Source organism: Pipistrellus hanaki (assembly GCF_964339955.1).
Source record: "Pipistrellus hanaki genome assembly, chromosome: 9".
Classification (NCBI taxonomy): domain Eukaryota; kingdom Metazoa; phylum Chordata; class Mammalia; order Chiroptera; family Vespertilionidae; genus Pipistrellus; species Pipistrellus hanaki.
In genome coordinates, this window is record NC_140511.1 from 26,581,887 (window position 1) to 26,599,027 (window position 17,141).

Here is a 17,141-nt window from a genome sequence, read left to right on the forward strand (position 1 = left end):
TGATCTAGCGGGAGAGAAACCAGGAGAGTGCGTCATCGTAAAGGCCACACCGTGTCTCAAGACGAATCCATCAGTTGGGCCAAATGCTCTAACAGATTAAGCGAGACCAGGACATAGAATTGACGATCAAATTCCACAAAGTGGAGGTCATTAGTGACCTTGGCAAAAGCAATTTTTTAAATCTTCACCCAAAGATATTTTTAAATTGATTTTTAGAGAGAAAAAGAGAAACACTGATTGGCTGCCTCTCATATGGGCTCTGACCAGGGATCAAACCCACAACCTAAGTATGTGCCCAGTCTGGAATTGAACTCGAAACCCTTTGGTGCATGGGACAAAGCTTCACCCGACCCATCCAGCCAGGGCGACAAAAGCAATTTGGATGTGGTGGTTGTGAAATTCTGATTAAAGAATTTAATACATTGAGGATAGACATTTTTTAAAGTTTTTCTAAAAAAGAGGAGCAAAAAACTGGGATGGTAAGTGGAGGGGGAAATAGTTTCTTTATTAAGATGGAAGAAATAGCCCAGCTGATGTGGCTCAGTGGTTGAGCATTGACCTATGAACCAGAAGATCACGGTTCAATTCCCAGTCAGGGCACATGCTTGGGTTTTGGGCTCAAACCTCAGTGGGGGGCATGCAGAAGGCAGCCAATCAATGATTCTCATCACTGATGTTTCTATCTCTCATTCCCTCTCCTTTCCTCTCTGATATCAATAAAAAATGTACTTTTTAAAAGATGGAAGAAATCACAGCACATTTACCTTGCTGGTAGGAATGATCAGTGTGATCAGGGGAAGACTGATGATGCAGCTGAGGGAGGGAAGAAGGACTAGAGCAGCATTCTTCCCAGCCAGAGGGAGAGGAGTGAGCACACAGGTGAGAGCCATCCGTAGAGCAGAGACATGTTTACTTATGGATAACAAGGGAAGGTCTATGCACACAGAGACCCTTAGACGGAGGGAATGGAAGCCTGTGCAAGTCCTCTCGGATGGAGTGTTTTCTCAGTGCAGTAGGAAGCAAGGTCTTCAATGAGAGTAGTTGTATGAAGTGAAATAAAGCGCCATCAAGAGAGCAAGTGATATGTTCAGTGTTAGAAACAGAACTCAAGAGTGATGCCAATGAGGCCTAGTGGGTAAAAGTCTTTGCTGAAAACACTTATGGTAAATAAGGTTCACATGTAACTTCAACTGAAATTCAAATAACGATAAACACAATCTACGATGCTCTAAAATTGTTTTTATTTTCTAATAACTACTTACACCACTCTACAAAATGCTCTGTAATATGAAAAACACTTCTGAAACATTTTCGGTGGGAATTAGACCCCATTTACCTACCCATTAAAACATCATGCAAACACATTTTCTTAGAGGGTATTCAGCTCTGTGGACTTACTAACAGGAGATGGTACATTTTAATACCATATACCACAACGAGAATCTATGCCAAGCATTTAGCTTTCAAATAAAACAACATACATTCCTTTTGAACGATTTCAAATTAAACTGTTTTGTTTTCCCCAGAAGTTAAAGCTGGCTCAATCTCCTTTCCTCAGTCACAGCTTCGAGCTCATGGCAGATTTGTAAAGAGTACACTGCCTACTCCTGGGATTCTTCATCCGGCAATGCTGATGGTTCGTGCCATCACAGGTAGAAGAGAGAATTGGCCAGCTCCAGACTTGGTTCTTTGTGGATGCTCTGGGCCACGAGGAAGGTCAGCTTGTGGGCGTACTGGCACGGTGCTGGGATACTGACTAAGCCCTGAGAGGAGTAAGTATGGGTGGTAAGTAAGAGGATAACTTGTTCTTCTAAGCGATTTCCCCCTGAGATTCTTCATCTACTGGTTACATACACAATAGGATATGTTTGTGAGTAAACAGTAGCTAGACCCAACCAACAAAGGGCATTGGCTCCCTGGGCCTCATGCTCACTGGGCAGAATGAGCCGGAGGCCGGTCTGGCTTCACGGTGCTGGGCACTGGGAGCTACCACACTCAGGGCTAATCTATGTTTTCTTCTACTTAATGTTCCCAGGGGTTCAGGACAAATCTTGACCTTGGACTGTGAGAGCAGATTTTGGCCTCATGCTCAGGTCACAGCACAGGGCCAGGCCTGTTACTTTCCCACCAGACCTCTGAGCTGGCTTCTACCCCCACCGTAACATGGAAATAACAATATCCTCTTTTCCTCCTGGGCTTGCATAAGATAATGAGTTCATACAGTAATGTCCTCTGGGAATTATAAATATTAATGTATTAGTAGTTATTGCCATTTAATTTCTATGATAGACTGGGTTTCTCCCATTGTGGACTCAAATAGTTCTTCATTCATTCACTTATTCATTCATTTCTCCTTTGTGAAAAGTCAGGCATTATGGGAGGTGTAGAGATACAAAGGTAAACTGGGGAAGAATTCCTGGGCGGGAACCTTGAATGTCGGTACTCGAATGTCAGTAAATGGCTGTCACTCACCGGCCAGTTGTAGTAGAGGTGGCACAGTTTGAATGTCAGTCTCTGCATGTGGTCGGGCTTCAAGCCGTTGTCATCGTAGATGACGTTGTAGTAGGTGGGATTAACAGTTCCCCGACAGGCGGCTTGGCTGACCAAGTAAAAGTCATACCTGAGGGTGGGAAATGGAATGAATGTGAGAACGAAGGCAAACAAAATGAGGCCATACCTGAACAACACACAGTAAGGTTTCATTGAACGTCAGTTTTCTAACAGCACTTACCACTCAGGACGCGTGGCCTCTGAGTCCACCACGGTGCCAAGTGGTGGGTTCTGTAAGGCGCGGTTCTGTTCCACGAAGAACCGTGGCATGCACCGCTTCCTCACCATGATCACCGACAGCTTGGAGCTTGGAGCCAGAGAGACAAGAAAGTAAGACAGCCAAAAACCAAGCCATGCCGCTTTCTATATTCTGACTTTTAAAGAAAGATAAGCTGACATATAGTAATTCTAAGCTCTGATTGAATAAATGAATTAATAAACTCATTAGAAAAGCACTGCAATAATGAAGAAAATAAAAATCACCCCCAATCTCTCCTCCTTCAGAGAACATACAATTTTTAAAATTAGGTATTGTCCTCATTTGCTGCAAGAAATAAGGGAGGTCCAATCATTTGGCTAGTTTATATCATTTAACAGGGGGTGGGGGGGAGGTGGTGGTGGTTAAAAGGACAATAAACTAAGTTAGCACTTCTACAAAATGATTTTCCAGAATTATCTGTGGAGACAAGATTGTTTTCCAGTAGCAATAGTCCCTCTATTTTCACCTTCAGTCTGCCTCTCAATTTCTGAATAGGGAAGGAAGAACCACGAGTCCCTCTTACTCTTCAAATCATCGCTTTTGAACCATGCAAAACACACTCTTGAAAGGATGGGTGGGTGAACCAAATAAATACACCTTTGGGCCAAATGCTGAATGACCACGTGGTAAAGGCAGCATTTGGGAAGGCCAAGGCGAAATCCAAGAATCGGCCATCCTGGAAGGGACCTCTGGGATGCAAAGGCCACTGTGAAATTTCACCTTAAGCATTTTAATGATTTAAAGTACATATTATCGTTACCAATGTTGAGACTTAAACATTGATCTCCTAGTGCTAGAAAACTAACTCCTTAGCACTCTCAGCAATCCCCGAATCACACACTTGTGAATCTGAATAGACACATTCACCTGCCATCGGTGAAGAGGGAGAGATCTGGGCTCTGACAAATTGGATGCAGCTGAAGATGATCTTGCCCTCAAACCATGATGCTTTCCCTCCAAACAGTCACTGAAGAGGTTAAGGCAGCTCCTTGTGGCTCTTGGCTGCAACACTTGGTTGATGGAGGTGCTGGGGGTGTTACAACCCTACAGATGCCCACTGTGCACTGATGGGAAGATGCTTTCTGAATATCTTCAGATTATCATCCTCCCCCATTTTTCAGTTCTAATATTTTTCTTGCACTTGACAATGAATGTTGTACTGAAACATGGAAGCTAGCCACGTGGCAAAGGAGCGAGGTGCCTGGTGTTTAAGACCGTCTCATTTCCACATGCAGCTCGGCTTTCACGGCACTCACTCCTCTCCCTGCCGTAGACCTCGGCCGCACGCCAGTGCCTGCGCTTCAGAGGGTCAGCCCTGTGTGTGTATTTGGGCCTTGAGCTGCAGCCATAGCTTGTTTTTCCCCCATGGCACGTTAACATGTCTGAGCATCTTCACCTGCCAGCAGCCCCGCAGGCTTTCTGCTGCATCTCAGTGTCAGGCTCTGGAGGAGATCCCCCAGGCGCCCAAAGCTCATGCCTCCCAGACTGTTTATGTAAGACCATCCCGATTACCTCCCATCTAGGGGAAATCAATCCATCCAGATGCAGAAACAGAGCAAAACGTAACTGCCTAAAAAGGATGTGCTGACATACAGTAATTCTAACAGTTACAACAAGTGTGCTATAATCAGGAGTTGGACAAAGAACAATTAACTGAATACCTGGCATTTGAACTTGCTTCTGTCACACTGCTCAGCAGCTGTGGAACTTCATATTCAAGGAGTGTTTGGAGCTGACCATTTCCGACACCATCACGGTACACAATAATCCGTGCGGGCAAACCGTGATTGTACTCGTACCATTTGTTGAGTGCTCCTGCAGAATTTGGTGTAAGAAAACAATGACTCGTGCAACCCCAACAAAGAATACAATCCCCGTTAAATTTCAATGGTTAGCCCTAGTTGGTTTGGCTGCAGACTGAATGGTCCAGGGTTCGATTTTGATCAAGGGCACATGCCTGGATTGTGGGTTGATCCCTAGTGGGGGTTGTGCAGGAGGCAGCCAAGCAATGATTCTCTCTTATCAATTATGTTTCTATCTCTCTCTCCCTCTCCCTTCCTCTCTGAAATCAATAAAAATTATTTAAAATTGTCTTTCAATGTTTCAATAAGTTTGCTGTTTCAGACCACTGTGAAATAGGGTAATGCCTAACTTAGGTTCTATTTGCAATAACATAAAAACAAATAACTTTAGAGAACATTCCTGCCTCTTTGCTATTTGAGAAATCATAATTATTTCTATGGCAAAATAGGTTCTTAAGCTTAACATATTGCAGCAGTAAAATTTTATTACTTAAGCAATAAATTAAAACTTAATTCATGCAATAGACATACAAATTCCATTTACATGAACCAAATTAACACTAATTTAGTTTTTTCAATCTTTAAATCCTCTCAATAAATACAGACTGGGATAAGTTTAGTTCATTTTCTTAACGAGCATGGATATGAGAATATAAGGAAAGACTTTGGCTGTTCCTCTGGAAGCATCTCCACAGGGACTCACCCAATTAAATTCCACATCTCACTGACAATAGGAATTTTGTAAACATTTCCACCCAGTCTAACTAGAAATCAGATAGTAAGAGACCAGACAGTAACTCCCATCCAACAGAAACTTTTCATAACCATTAAAAAAAAAAAAGAGAGACCAGGTTTTGAAGTGAGAAGAAGGTAATAATATAATAAAGATGCAGCGATTCTTTTTGTGTATATATTGTATATACAATTGTATAAGTTTATCATCCAGGAAATTCATTTTAAGTTGATAGAAGATGATCATATATGTAAGTCTATTTCCACCTATCACCAAAATTCACTTTCATGGTAGAAAAAAAATCTTTAAAAAACCCTAAAGTTTACCCTAACTGGTTTGGCTCAGTGGACAGAGTGTCGGCCTGCAGACTAAAGGTTCCCAGGTTCGATTCCAGTCCAGGGCATGTACCTTGGTTGCGGGCACATCCCCGATAGGGGGTGTGCAGGAGGCAGCTGATGGATGTTTCTCTCTCATCCATGTTTCTGACTCTTTATCCCTCTCCCTTCCTCTCTGTAAAAAAATCAATAAAATATATATATTTATTTTTAAAAAAGAATCTTGTTTAAAAAAAAAACAACACACACACAAAAACCAAAGTTTACAGATGGGAAAACACAGCTCAAGAAGGGAGTGAGGTGCACAAGCACACCATTCAGGAATGACAATGCCAGGCCTGGGCCAAGACTGGTTTGGCTCAATGGATAGAGCGTTGGCTTGGGGACTGAGGGGTCCCGGGTTCGATTCCGGTCAAGGGCATATCCCCAGTAGGGGGTGTGCAAGAGGCAGCTGATCGATGACTCTCTGTTATCGATGTTTCTAACTCTCTATCTCTCTCTTTTCCTCTCTGTACAAAATCAATAAAAAATATTTAAAAACAAAGACAATGCCAGGCCTGGGCTGGTAGAGGGTGGGAACTCCAGGTCCCTCTTTTCACCAAGTCACACTGTGAAGAGGGCACCCTTCCTCACCTGCTGTCTTCCCCATCTTCTCCTGCTGTGCCACACAGCTTGCACACATCCCCAGAGCTTCTCTCCTATTTCTATACCCAACACTGCTCTGTGCTATCCTCGTTCCTCTGGGGTAGGTTTCTTTTGGCCTTCAAGCTACACGCCAGGGCCACCAGCAGCTACAAACTCTCCCTCCTCCTGGCTTTCTGTGTATCACATGCCGACGACAATGTGAATTCCGCAGTCTGACTGTCAGAGTAAGGACACAGCTCTGGGGGTCCCCCACTGGCTGCCCTCTGGCTCAGGTGGGCGTGCGGAGTTGCTTCCTCCTATCTGCTCTACTATCAGCACATGGACCTTGAGTCCTGGAGCCCACCCACATTGTTACAGTTGTAGTACCGATCATGAAAACTTTTAAGCAGTCTGCAATCTCAGTGGTTGTTCTCTGAAGGATACAGCGGGAAAACCACCTAAAGTGAGCAAAGAACAAAGGTAAAGTTCAAAAATTGCTACTATACACATGCATTAGGGTTAAGTTAAGAAATAAACATCACAAGTTAAAAAAATCAATGTTGTTCATCATTTTGTATATGCTATAGGATCACAATTATATTAAAATATCACCCTCCGCCCAAAATGAAATTTATTGAAAGGAGAAACTAAAGCATTGTGCTGACATCAGACACATCTGGGTTCAAATCCTGGCTGTATACTCATCAATTACGTGATTCTGCTGTGCAAACCTAAGCTTCGGTTTCCTCACCTGTAACAAGGATTTATAAGCTGGTATGATAGTTACTACCTCACGGGGTTACTGTAAAAATTAAATTAGATAATATACATACAGTGCTTAACACTGGCCACATAAAAAGCACTACTAGAGGCCTCTAGATTATTATTATAAAGGAATTTATTAGTTTAGCAGTAGATTTCTACTTTCAAAATAGTCAAAGATTTCTCAAGCATAATCTCTCACTTCTAATGGTGAGCCTTTTGAACTTAAAAAACTTAACATGATAAACTTATTTATAGTTCAGAAGCAAGTTTTCTTGCTAAAGTCATCAATTAATTTGAAGCACTTAGAAAATGAATGTCATGACAATACTAAGTATGCTGTCAGCATTATTATGGTTCTCTAAATAGAGGCCACAGTAATGATGCAATTAAGATGCTGCTAGCTGGCTGGACATCCTTTATCTGCTCGATTAGGGAAGTGATACATGTCACAAGGATCTCTTTCAGCCTGGAAGGAAGTTGGAAGCATGCTGCTACTTTTCCTATTTTCCACAATCCCAAATAGATACCCAACCAAACTTAATGGAGTAAATCAAACAGCTGGAGTCTAGGAAGAAGGAATTTGCCAACAGCCCCTACTGCCTCGAAGCAAAGTTTAGTTACAAACATGGAAACATTTTTAAGAACTACAATTTAATTAGAACTATGAGCTCATGTTTAATATGTTATCCCTAATCCTGCCTACGTTTTTTGCTCCTGCCTTTTGTTTTTAATAGTTGTGCGAACAGCCATCATATCAAGTGTCTGTGAGCATTAGTAATAGTATAATAACAGGCATGAATCCAGGCAATCTGACTCTCAACTGTTTGACATAATGTATGTAAAGTTCCTAGTACAATGGCTAATAAATACAGTGCAGATGTTCAAAAAATAAATGCAGATGGATTTTTACATGGCCATCCTTTTGGGAATATGACTAGCATATGAGCAATTGTCCTAATGTATGTGTAAAAATAGTTACTTAATGTGGCAATGTATTACCCCAATATTATCAATCATTTATATATGTCAGTATTATTTATGACCTTAAGTATTCACATGTTAAAAATACTAGTAAATAAAGAATACAAACTATTCCTTGCTGTATAGTCTTTAGTTAAACCACAATTCATAATCTAGATAGTGGAAGAATATGTTAGAATCATTGTAAAAGTACCTGGTGATTCTGAGGTTAATACTGGCCACAAATCCAACCACCACCATTCCCTTGTTGAATGCATCTTTACAGACATCGATACCAACTACCATCAGGGACTTTAACTGTAAAATTAATTTTTCATGATTTTAATGGCATGCGGTATTATTTCCTCAAACAATGACTTAATATGAAAGCTTTAAAAAGTACCCCCGTTATTTAATTATTCAAGTTAAGCTATGTGCCAGGAAGAGCAAGGTCTAGGTGAAGCAGATTATTAAACCAGGAGCCAAAGAGACTTCAAGAGGAAGGGAAGAATATGGCAGTACTTTGCTTTAAGAGACTCACTAGAGTCCAAAATAGCAACCATCCTTTGTGGAGATGGCCATGAGTCATCAGTGGTTCAAAGGATCCTGGGAAAGTGCTCAATCCATTTATCCCTTGCCTCCGTGCAGAAGGAATCTGAAGAGGAATCCCAGCCCCCTTTCTTCCTATCTCTAAGGACTCCTCACCTGCCTATGCAGCTGGGGTCACCCTGCTTATGGAAGCATGAGAATGGGCTACATTCCCTCACTTCTCATTCCCGCCCTTCCTCCCACGGTGGCCACAGTTCAGGAAAGAGAGAGGATTTTCTCAGTTCCCCACACAGTGTAGAGATTCAGATGACAGGCTCTGCCAACTCTCCAAGGTTTGGGGAGGCCCAACCAGGATGCAAGACTACTCTGAAAGTTAACACCTGGTGGAAGCAGATAAAGGCAAAGGCCATGGAACACAGATTTTAAATAGCTGCCGAGGCTCTAAAGCAAGTCCTTCCAAGTCTATGGCAAACTATACTCTCTCCCATGAACTATTCTGTTATCAGCTTAACTGAAGCTCCTTGAGAACGGGGGCTATGCCTCACCTACGCACACCTTCACAGTGGCTTGGGTAAGCCTAACCGAGAGCAGAGCTTAACAAGCAAAACAAATACCTCTGGGATCCTGTAAAAACTCTATTTTGATTTCATTTTTTTAAAATGAATTAATCAGCCCGGCTGGTGTGGCTCAGTGGTTGAGTGTCGCTCTATGAACCAGGAAGTCACAGTTCAATTCCCAGTCAGGTTACATGCTCGGGTTGCAGGCTTGATCCCCAGTGTGGGCTGTGCAGGAGGCAGCCAATTCATGATTCTCTCTCATCACTGATGTTTCTCTCTCTCTCCCTCTCCCTCTCCCTTCCTCTCTGTAATCAATTTTAAAAATATATATTAAAAAAAAAATGAATTGATCAATTGACTAGTTGCTAAAAGGACAAGAGTGACAGGTTCCTCACAGGGATCTCAACGGCCCACAGCTCGCCTCCGAGTTTACAGGTCATCTGCATGGCAATCTTGGTGGCAATACTCATCATCATTCCCTGTTTACTCAAGGTCCGAACAAGCACACACTGGCTTGGGACGGGGCAGTCGGAGCTCAGATATTTTTTAATGGATTCATAATAGTTCTGCTGAGTGGAAGGCAGAATACACATGACCTAAAAGCAAAGCAAAAAAGAGTCAATTTACTTGTGCTTAGAAATTCCTTTTTAAAGAAAAATAAATACATGGATTCTTCAAACATCTTTTGCCCTTAAGTTTTTAAGAGGCAAATGTGAACATGCCTACATGTCTTTAAACTCTGACAATTAATCAAGGCCATTTGAAACGCCTTCTCATCAGCCATCCACTCCACCAGGCCCAACTCCATCTTACCATCTTCCTCGGCCAACCCTCCCCATCCCCTTCATTTCTCTACTGATTTCACTCTGTCGTGTTAAGTTCCCACTAGCAGAGGGGGAGGGTTGGCCGAGGGAACTTAACTGAGCTCTTTCTCCAGCCACCTGCCCCCTCTCTGCATGACCCTCTATGGCTCTCTTGACTCACCCATCTGCTCCCAACTTCACCCAAAGAGATCTGGCTTACACTGTGGTCTTTTTCCCATTATGTACTAAACAACCAAAATAAAGGAAACAAAAACAATGTATGTTTTATTTCCTGGTACTTGAAAGTAGGGATATGGGAAAAGAGAAACTAAGGAGAAAGAAACTCCGGGTCCCCTGATACTTTTTAAGTCCGCCCAGCTCTGTCCCTGCCCTACTTATCAGGTATTTCCCTGGACTACCTCCACCTCCTTTCTACCTTCTAGTCTCTAACTTCAAAACCCCCCTAAACTATAGAAAACTATAGAAACTATGATAAGCAAAAGAAAACAAAGTTACCTTTTCACCTATAGATCTGTTCAAAATCATAATGCCCAGTGCTAAAGTTATTTACACTTGATTATAGAAAGTAGGAAAAGGTATTCTTAAATTGTCAGCAAAATTATCTTAGGAACCTTCCTTCCTTCCATCCAATTAGTTTGGGGCCACACAAGGTAGGTGGTAGAAGCAAGGCAGTGGCCCAATAGGACCAGGGCCGAAGAAGGTGGGAGCCAAGTGAGACTGGTTACACTTCAGGGATAGCATACATTTAGAAAATAATAGCGTCCACTAGCAGATGAGGAGGAGTATAAATTTGGAAAGGGAGAATGCTTTCCTGTGGTACTGAATCAAAACTAGAGGCGTGAACATGTTTTTAATACATACATAAGTACATCTACACTAATAAAAGATAAATATGCAAATTGGCAGTCACTTTGCAACACGCACTAGCCAATCAGAAGTGAGTATGCAAATTAACCTCATCCATGAAGACTGACAGCAGGGAGGAGGCAGCTCCCCGCACGGCCTGCTTAGCCTTCATCGCAGCGACCGAGGAGTAGACAAGCGTGGCCACAGGCAGCACCCAGCACAGCCTCAGCAGCCCAGGAGCAATGAAGCATACCCCACAGGCAGCACCCAGCATGGCCTGCTTGGCACTTTCCACAGTGTGGAGCAGGCAAGCCCCACAGAGGGCAGAGAACCATGGGGAGCAGGCCTAAGCTGTCAGGATATCCCCTGAGGGCTCCCAGATTGGAGAGGGTGCAGGAAATTTCATGCACCAGGCCTCTAGTGTATTATAGTAATAAAGTAGATGTAGTTATGCATGATATATATGTATATACATGCAGGCACATGTATGCATATATTTGCCCTAGCTTTGCCCATTGAGAGATCATGGGACAGGGCCACTTCAGTAGCAAGTGAGCATGTCCAATGCCCAGATCTTGGTTTCCAAATACTGTTCTTTACCCAGAGGAATCATGGCTCATTAGAGAAATTTCTGATTTCAGAGCTAGACAGCAAAACTTCAAAATTAGCCTGGCATATCTCCTTGTGCCAGACAGTGAGATGTGTGCCAGACAGCAAGAAGACCATAGTGTAAGCCAGTTATCTGTGGGTGGGACATGTCAACAAGACACAGAAGCCACCTTGAATGGGGTTCTCACTGGAAAAACCAGAGACAATTTGGGCATAAAAATAAATAGTAGTAATGGACTGTAAGATTCTAAGTAAAATAGGGATCCAAACCAATATAAATAGATGAATGAAGAATTGGAGAAAAAAGGGAGCTTTTCTGTATAATATAATGGCATCTAATAAATGTAGAAGGAAGCATAGAATTAGAAAGTCACCATTTGGCAACCATCATAGAAATAACAGATTCAAATAAGAATTACTAATGGATTCTAAAACTAGTGGGTAGAAGTTGGATGAGGAATAGATGTTAATAGAGTCTCAAAGTATCTCCCTATCAAAAAGAAAAAATAACTAATTATAAAGAGAAAAAGAATAACTTGACAGGTACCACCTTAATCAATAGGGTACCCTTTCGGACGCAGTGAGAACACAGATTCATACTTCCGCTCAAAGTGTATAACCTGAATTTAATCATAAGGAAACATTGGACGAACCCAAATTGAGGAGCATTATACAAAATACTGGCCTATAATCTTCAAAATTAGAAGGCCATCAAAGGCAAGGAAAAAAATATGGAACTGTTCCCGATTGCACACAAAACTACAGAGACAGCACAACCAAGTGCAATACATTGGACCGTTTTTATAGACAGGACATACAAATGGAAAAATGTTCACAGAGTCTGTGGATTAGCTGGTCATACTGTTTCTTGATTCTGATGGTGGTCCTATGGTTCTGCAGGAGAGAGACCTTGTTTGTAGGGAATATGCACTGAAGTATTCAAGGCTAATGGAATATCATGTCTGTAACTTCCTCTCAAATGGTTTTTGGAAAAACGAGGTAGATAGATAAGACAATAGATAGATGGTAGATAGATAATGATAAAGCAAATGTAAAATGTCAACAATTGGGGAATATGGGTGAATGGTATGGTATATGGGAGTGTTTTATACTAGCAACTTTCCTATAAGTTATATTTTATTTTTTTATTGATTTTAGAGAGAAGGAGAGAGAGAGAGATGAGAAATATTGAAGAGTTGCCTTCCATATGAACCCTGACCAGAGTTGAAACACACAATCTGGGTATGTGCCTTAACCTGGAATGGAACCCACCACCCTGAGCCACACCAGCCAGGGTAAAAAAAAAAAAAAAAAAAAAAAAAAAGCACATGCCCTGAGGGTGAGAATTCCCTTTGTTTATTACAGCATCATTACGGAGCATTTATTCTGTGTTAGACTAAAAGAGCTGAACTGCTCTGCAAGAGATCTGAGCAGGAATGCAGGGAGCTGGGATGAATGAGCCAGGAGGCAAGAGGAGGGGATGGGACAGGAAAGGCACTGCAGTGCAGTGTGAGGCCTCCGCCTCGGAGAAGAGCACAAACTTCCAAGAAACAGGGATGGCTGAGGTTTTGTAAGAACAGGGCTGTCAATTTTAACTTGTCTGCTATGTTGGAATGTGATGTCATCCAACCTTGGCCCCAAATCCTGTGCAAAGTCAATCTCACACCACACAGATACACACACACACACACACACACACACACACACACACGACTACTTTGGAAAATTAGGCAATTGTGGAAATCCCACTGGCTGATGATATGCAGAAGGAAATGGCACTCACAAAGATAAACACACACAGGAAGGCAAGAATTCAGGGGAAGCAGGAACATGGGGCCATTGGTGACATGGAAAAGACTCACCCTCCAAGAATCTCTGAAACACTGGAAAGAACACGGGTGCCCCAACATTTATGGGATAAGATGGGAATCAATTTATCTTAAATCTCAAGTGAAAGATGAACCCCCACCTCCAAGAACTAGAAAAATATGTATAGACACCCAAGAGGTTGATTTAGAGCACATGTGTCAAACACAAGGCCCGAGGGCCAAATCCAGCCCTCCAGGCCTTGCAATGTGGCCCGCACCGCGCTGTCATCACTGCACTCCGCTGTCAGTTTATGACATTGTCAGTTTATGACTGTTCAGTAAACCATTCGGCCCGCAATTTAGGCTGGATTTTAGATTTTGGCCCCTTCTCTGATTGAGTTCGACACCCCTAATTTAGAGGGAACAACATGTATTTTCAAATTAATATTAGATATAGGAAAGAAAAATAAACTGTTGATTAAAATACTAAGATTAATACTTTCTTGGATGCTTGGGGAAGTGCACAGCAATTTGTAAACATCACAGGAGATCATGTTCAGATTCTTTCAAGACCGTAACCTATAATGAAAAATAAAAATTATACATAAGAACACAAAAATGATCCTGTACTCACCAATTGAACATCAGGATCAACATGTTTCTGTAGAGCACCAAAAAATGCAGCCGGACTTTCCTGTACTTTTATGCTGCATAAAAAACATTAATTTTGAAGATATAAAATCCCCTTTGTAGTAGCACATAATCATATAGAGTTAAAATAATACAAGTGGATTTTTATAACAGACTGGCAATTTGAGGGGGGGGAAATCATTAGAGAAAAGTGACAACCTTTTGAGTCTAAAATCGTTTCTTACATGCCAAGATATGCCAGAATTATCTAATAACTATTTTTACTAGCTTAAAAGTAGTTTGGGGGGAAATAAAATTTTCTGAACTGCCTGGTATCCCTACAATTAGTAATTCTGTTGCTCAAAATGAGATTGAAAGCGAAGTTTGGAAATCACAAGTCTCAATAGGATTCAAGTTAAACTAGGAGTAAGATTTCTCTAATGCCAAATCGCCATAAGAATTTTAAAATGAATGTTTCAAAACCATCAGGTTAAAGAGACCAAAATATTCAGCTAATAATCTTGAAACTGTATGATTCAGACTAAAAGATTTCCTCCCCTCCGTGATAGCTTGTTTGAAGCCTTAACCCAGTGTTTCCCAAACTTCTCTCATGATGAGAATCACCCGGTGGAGTTGTTAAAACACAGATTCCTGAATCCCAACTAAGAAGTGCTAAACTAGAATTTTTGGGAACATACAGGTAAAATTGTATACTTAAGTAGTTCCCAAAAATTCTAGTTTAGCACTTCTTAGTTGGGATTCAGGAATCTGTGTTTTAACAACTCCACTGGGTGATTCTCATCATGAGAGAAGTTTGGGAAACACTGCCTTAACCAAACAGTCAGCAAGTACTCATCAATGATCTGTTCTGTGCTTAGGGGCCAGAGGCTACAGAAATAATTCCCTCGTGGAGGAATTTCCAAATCCACTTTCTTTATGTACAATCAGCCTCTTTTGAGGGAATATGACTGGACTGCCGCAATGCCCTATGAACTTTTAAAATTTGCCCAGCAGGGGGCAGGACCACGGCCTCCTGCTTGCTGATTCCAATGAGCTGTCAGAAAGTGTACAGCTCTGTTAAACCAACTAAATGCTTCTGACTTGTCCAGTTCAATCTCTTGAATGCAAAGACCGCTGTCTTATTGTCCATTCCTTCCAAAGTCATCTGGCAAATGTTTCAGGTGGGAGACACTATGCATGTAAATCTCATGGGTAAATGGATACTTCACTGGGGGAGGCGGGGGGAGGAGATGGAACAAAATATGGGCTTTCAAATAAAACAGCTCAGGGACAGAACATGAGCATGGGCTTTGCTCATGGAAGTGGTGTGAGACAGGTGCTAGCCCAAGGCCTGCTGACTGTGGCTTCTTTCATTAGTCTTCCCCTGCCTTATTCATTAGCTCATGGTTTAAGAGAAATTAGAGCAGGTAAAACTCAAACTAGGCAATCTGTTAACAGATTTGGTCAGAGGAGAATTCTAAACTGTGGTGTAAAGTGGGGCTTTGGAAAGATCTGTGGTTTTCAACATGCTGATGTAATTAGTTAGCAACTATGTGTTTAAGAATAATTTCCCATCCCAATGAGGACATCTGCATCTCCAACATCACAAGGGAAGAAGTATCCTTACTAAGGATAGCAAAAGCTCCTTGCTAAGCATATCAAGCTCAATAGAACGAGACATGACCAACTTTATGACTTTTTAAAAAAGAAAACAAGCTTGTTCAGTTTGGAGTGTGCTTGGGTATGTTTGGATCCCTTACTAAATTGAAAGCAACTAATTTCTCTTTCTCATCCCCCACAAACCGGCATCATCTAACATAGAGTAGATAATAAATGTTGAAAAACTTAATGAATGGCCTTGGTTTTATCAGAACACTACGTAAATGACTCATTTTATACTAAAGTAACAGCATCAGAAAAACTTACTTCAGATCTATATTTACATCCAATTGTATAGCATAAAATTTACCAAATAAGTCAGGAAACGCAACTTTCATTTTTGTACTATCCTATTTGCTGTTAAGTATTATAAATAACTAATATGAAAAATTAAAAAAAAAATCTGAGAAGGCAATATATGGATTTATACCCGAATGACTACTGAAAGACTTTGAGGTAATGAGACTATTGCCAAAAAAAAACAAAACAACAAAACAAAACAAACAAACAAAAAAGAAAACCTGAAAAGGTAAGTTTTACAAAGACCAAAATGAAGTATATTTAAACTGTATGAAAATTTAATCATTGCAAAAGTCTATTGACTTAAAACTATCTTCTTGGCACTTTCTATTAGGAAACTTTGCTGAGATAAAGAAGCTTTTATAGCTAAATCAGCTCTTATTTCCTAGATTCTAACCAAACTAAACACAAATAAGAAAGGTTGGAGTGACTGACAGGGCATGCTCACATTTTGGGATAGTCCACATTAAACCCCATGGAACTTCCAACTCTTCTCAAGCAGCTCAGGAAGTGCTCGATCATGCTTTCAGCTCTGCTGCTACATATAATCAGCCATTTACTCAGAGACTGTGCACTTAAAACCTTGCAACTTCGAATATCCTTGGACCAATCAGCAGCAGACACAGGCTGGCACTGGGAAAAATAATGACCATGATAGGGTTGAACATTTTATTTAGAAAACAAATAAGGAGTGTGAAGACGGTCCACATTATCTTAAGAGAACCATTTAGTACAGTTTGCTATTCACACTGGAGAGACTGATACAAGCTCTGGAAGTGTAAACAGAACCCAAGGTGCTTCCTGGGAGTGGAGGCATCTGAGCATCACCCCGGGTCGGCCAACCGTGGCTGCAGAGCCTTAGACAAGTCCCTTTACTTCACAGGCCTCTGCTGTGTGCAAAGTGGGGGGCTGGTTCAAAGATCTCTGGGTTCCCTTCCAGCTGGAAGGATCTCTGACCCCGACTATAAATGGCTCAGGCGAGGCGACTGTCTAATTGGTCTCTTTACTCTAGGCATCTTAGTAGGTCAAACAGAAAATGCTGATCACTGACACGCCAGGTCCTCACAGTAAAACCATCAAACCCCACAGGGCAGTTAGGAATATATGTATAAGAATATACATATAAGAATGTATGTAGCGCCGAAACCGGTTTGGCTCAGTGGATAGAGCGTCGGCCTGCGGACTGAAAGGTCCCGGGTTCGATTCCGGTCAAGGGCATGCACCTTGGTTGCGGGCACATTCCCAGTAGGGGGTGTGCAAGAGGCAGCTGGTTGATGTTTCTCTCTCATCGACGTTTCTAACTCTCTATCCCTCTCAATTCCTCTCTATGT

At 41.6% G+C, this 17,141-nt stretch overlaps 1 protein-coding gene across 2 annotated transcripts in view; it reads right to left on the reverse strand.

The window, feature by feature from the left end:
- Positions 1-1,222: 1,222 nt before the first annotated feature.
- PIWIL4 (piwi like RNA-mediated gene silencing 4) overlaps positions 1,223-17,141 on the reverse strand; it is a gene marked incomplete at its 5' end in the record, with an annotated part of 96,315 nt that continues 80,396 nt past the window's right edge. For both annotated transcript variants that reach the window (XM_084895378.1, XM_084895379.1), the window contains 9 exons: positions 1,223-1,763; positions 2,473-2,620; positions 2,732-2,857; positions 4,471-4,624; positions 6,691-6,761; positions 8,243-8,346; positions 9,530-9,730; positions 13,856-13,928; positions 16,259-16,443. In XM_084895378.1, the coding sequence (XP_084751504.1) occupies positions 1,647-1,763; positions 2,473-2,620; positions 2,732-2,857; positions 4,471-4,624; positions 6,691-6,761; positions 8,243-8,346; positions 9,530-9,730; positions 13,856-13,928; positions 16,259-16,443 (1,179 nt within the window). In that variant the 3' untranslated portion in view covers positions 1,223-1,646. The remainder of the gene's footprint in view (positions 1,764-2,472; positions 2,621-2,731; positions 2,858-4,470; positions 4,625-6,690; positions 6,762-8,242; positions 8,347-9,529; positions 9,731-13,855; positions 13,929-16,258; positions 16,444-17,141) is intronic.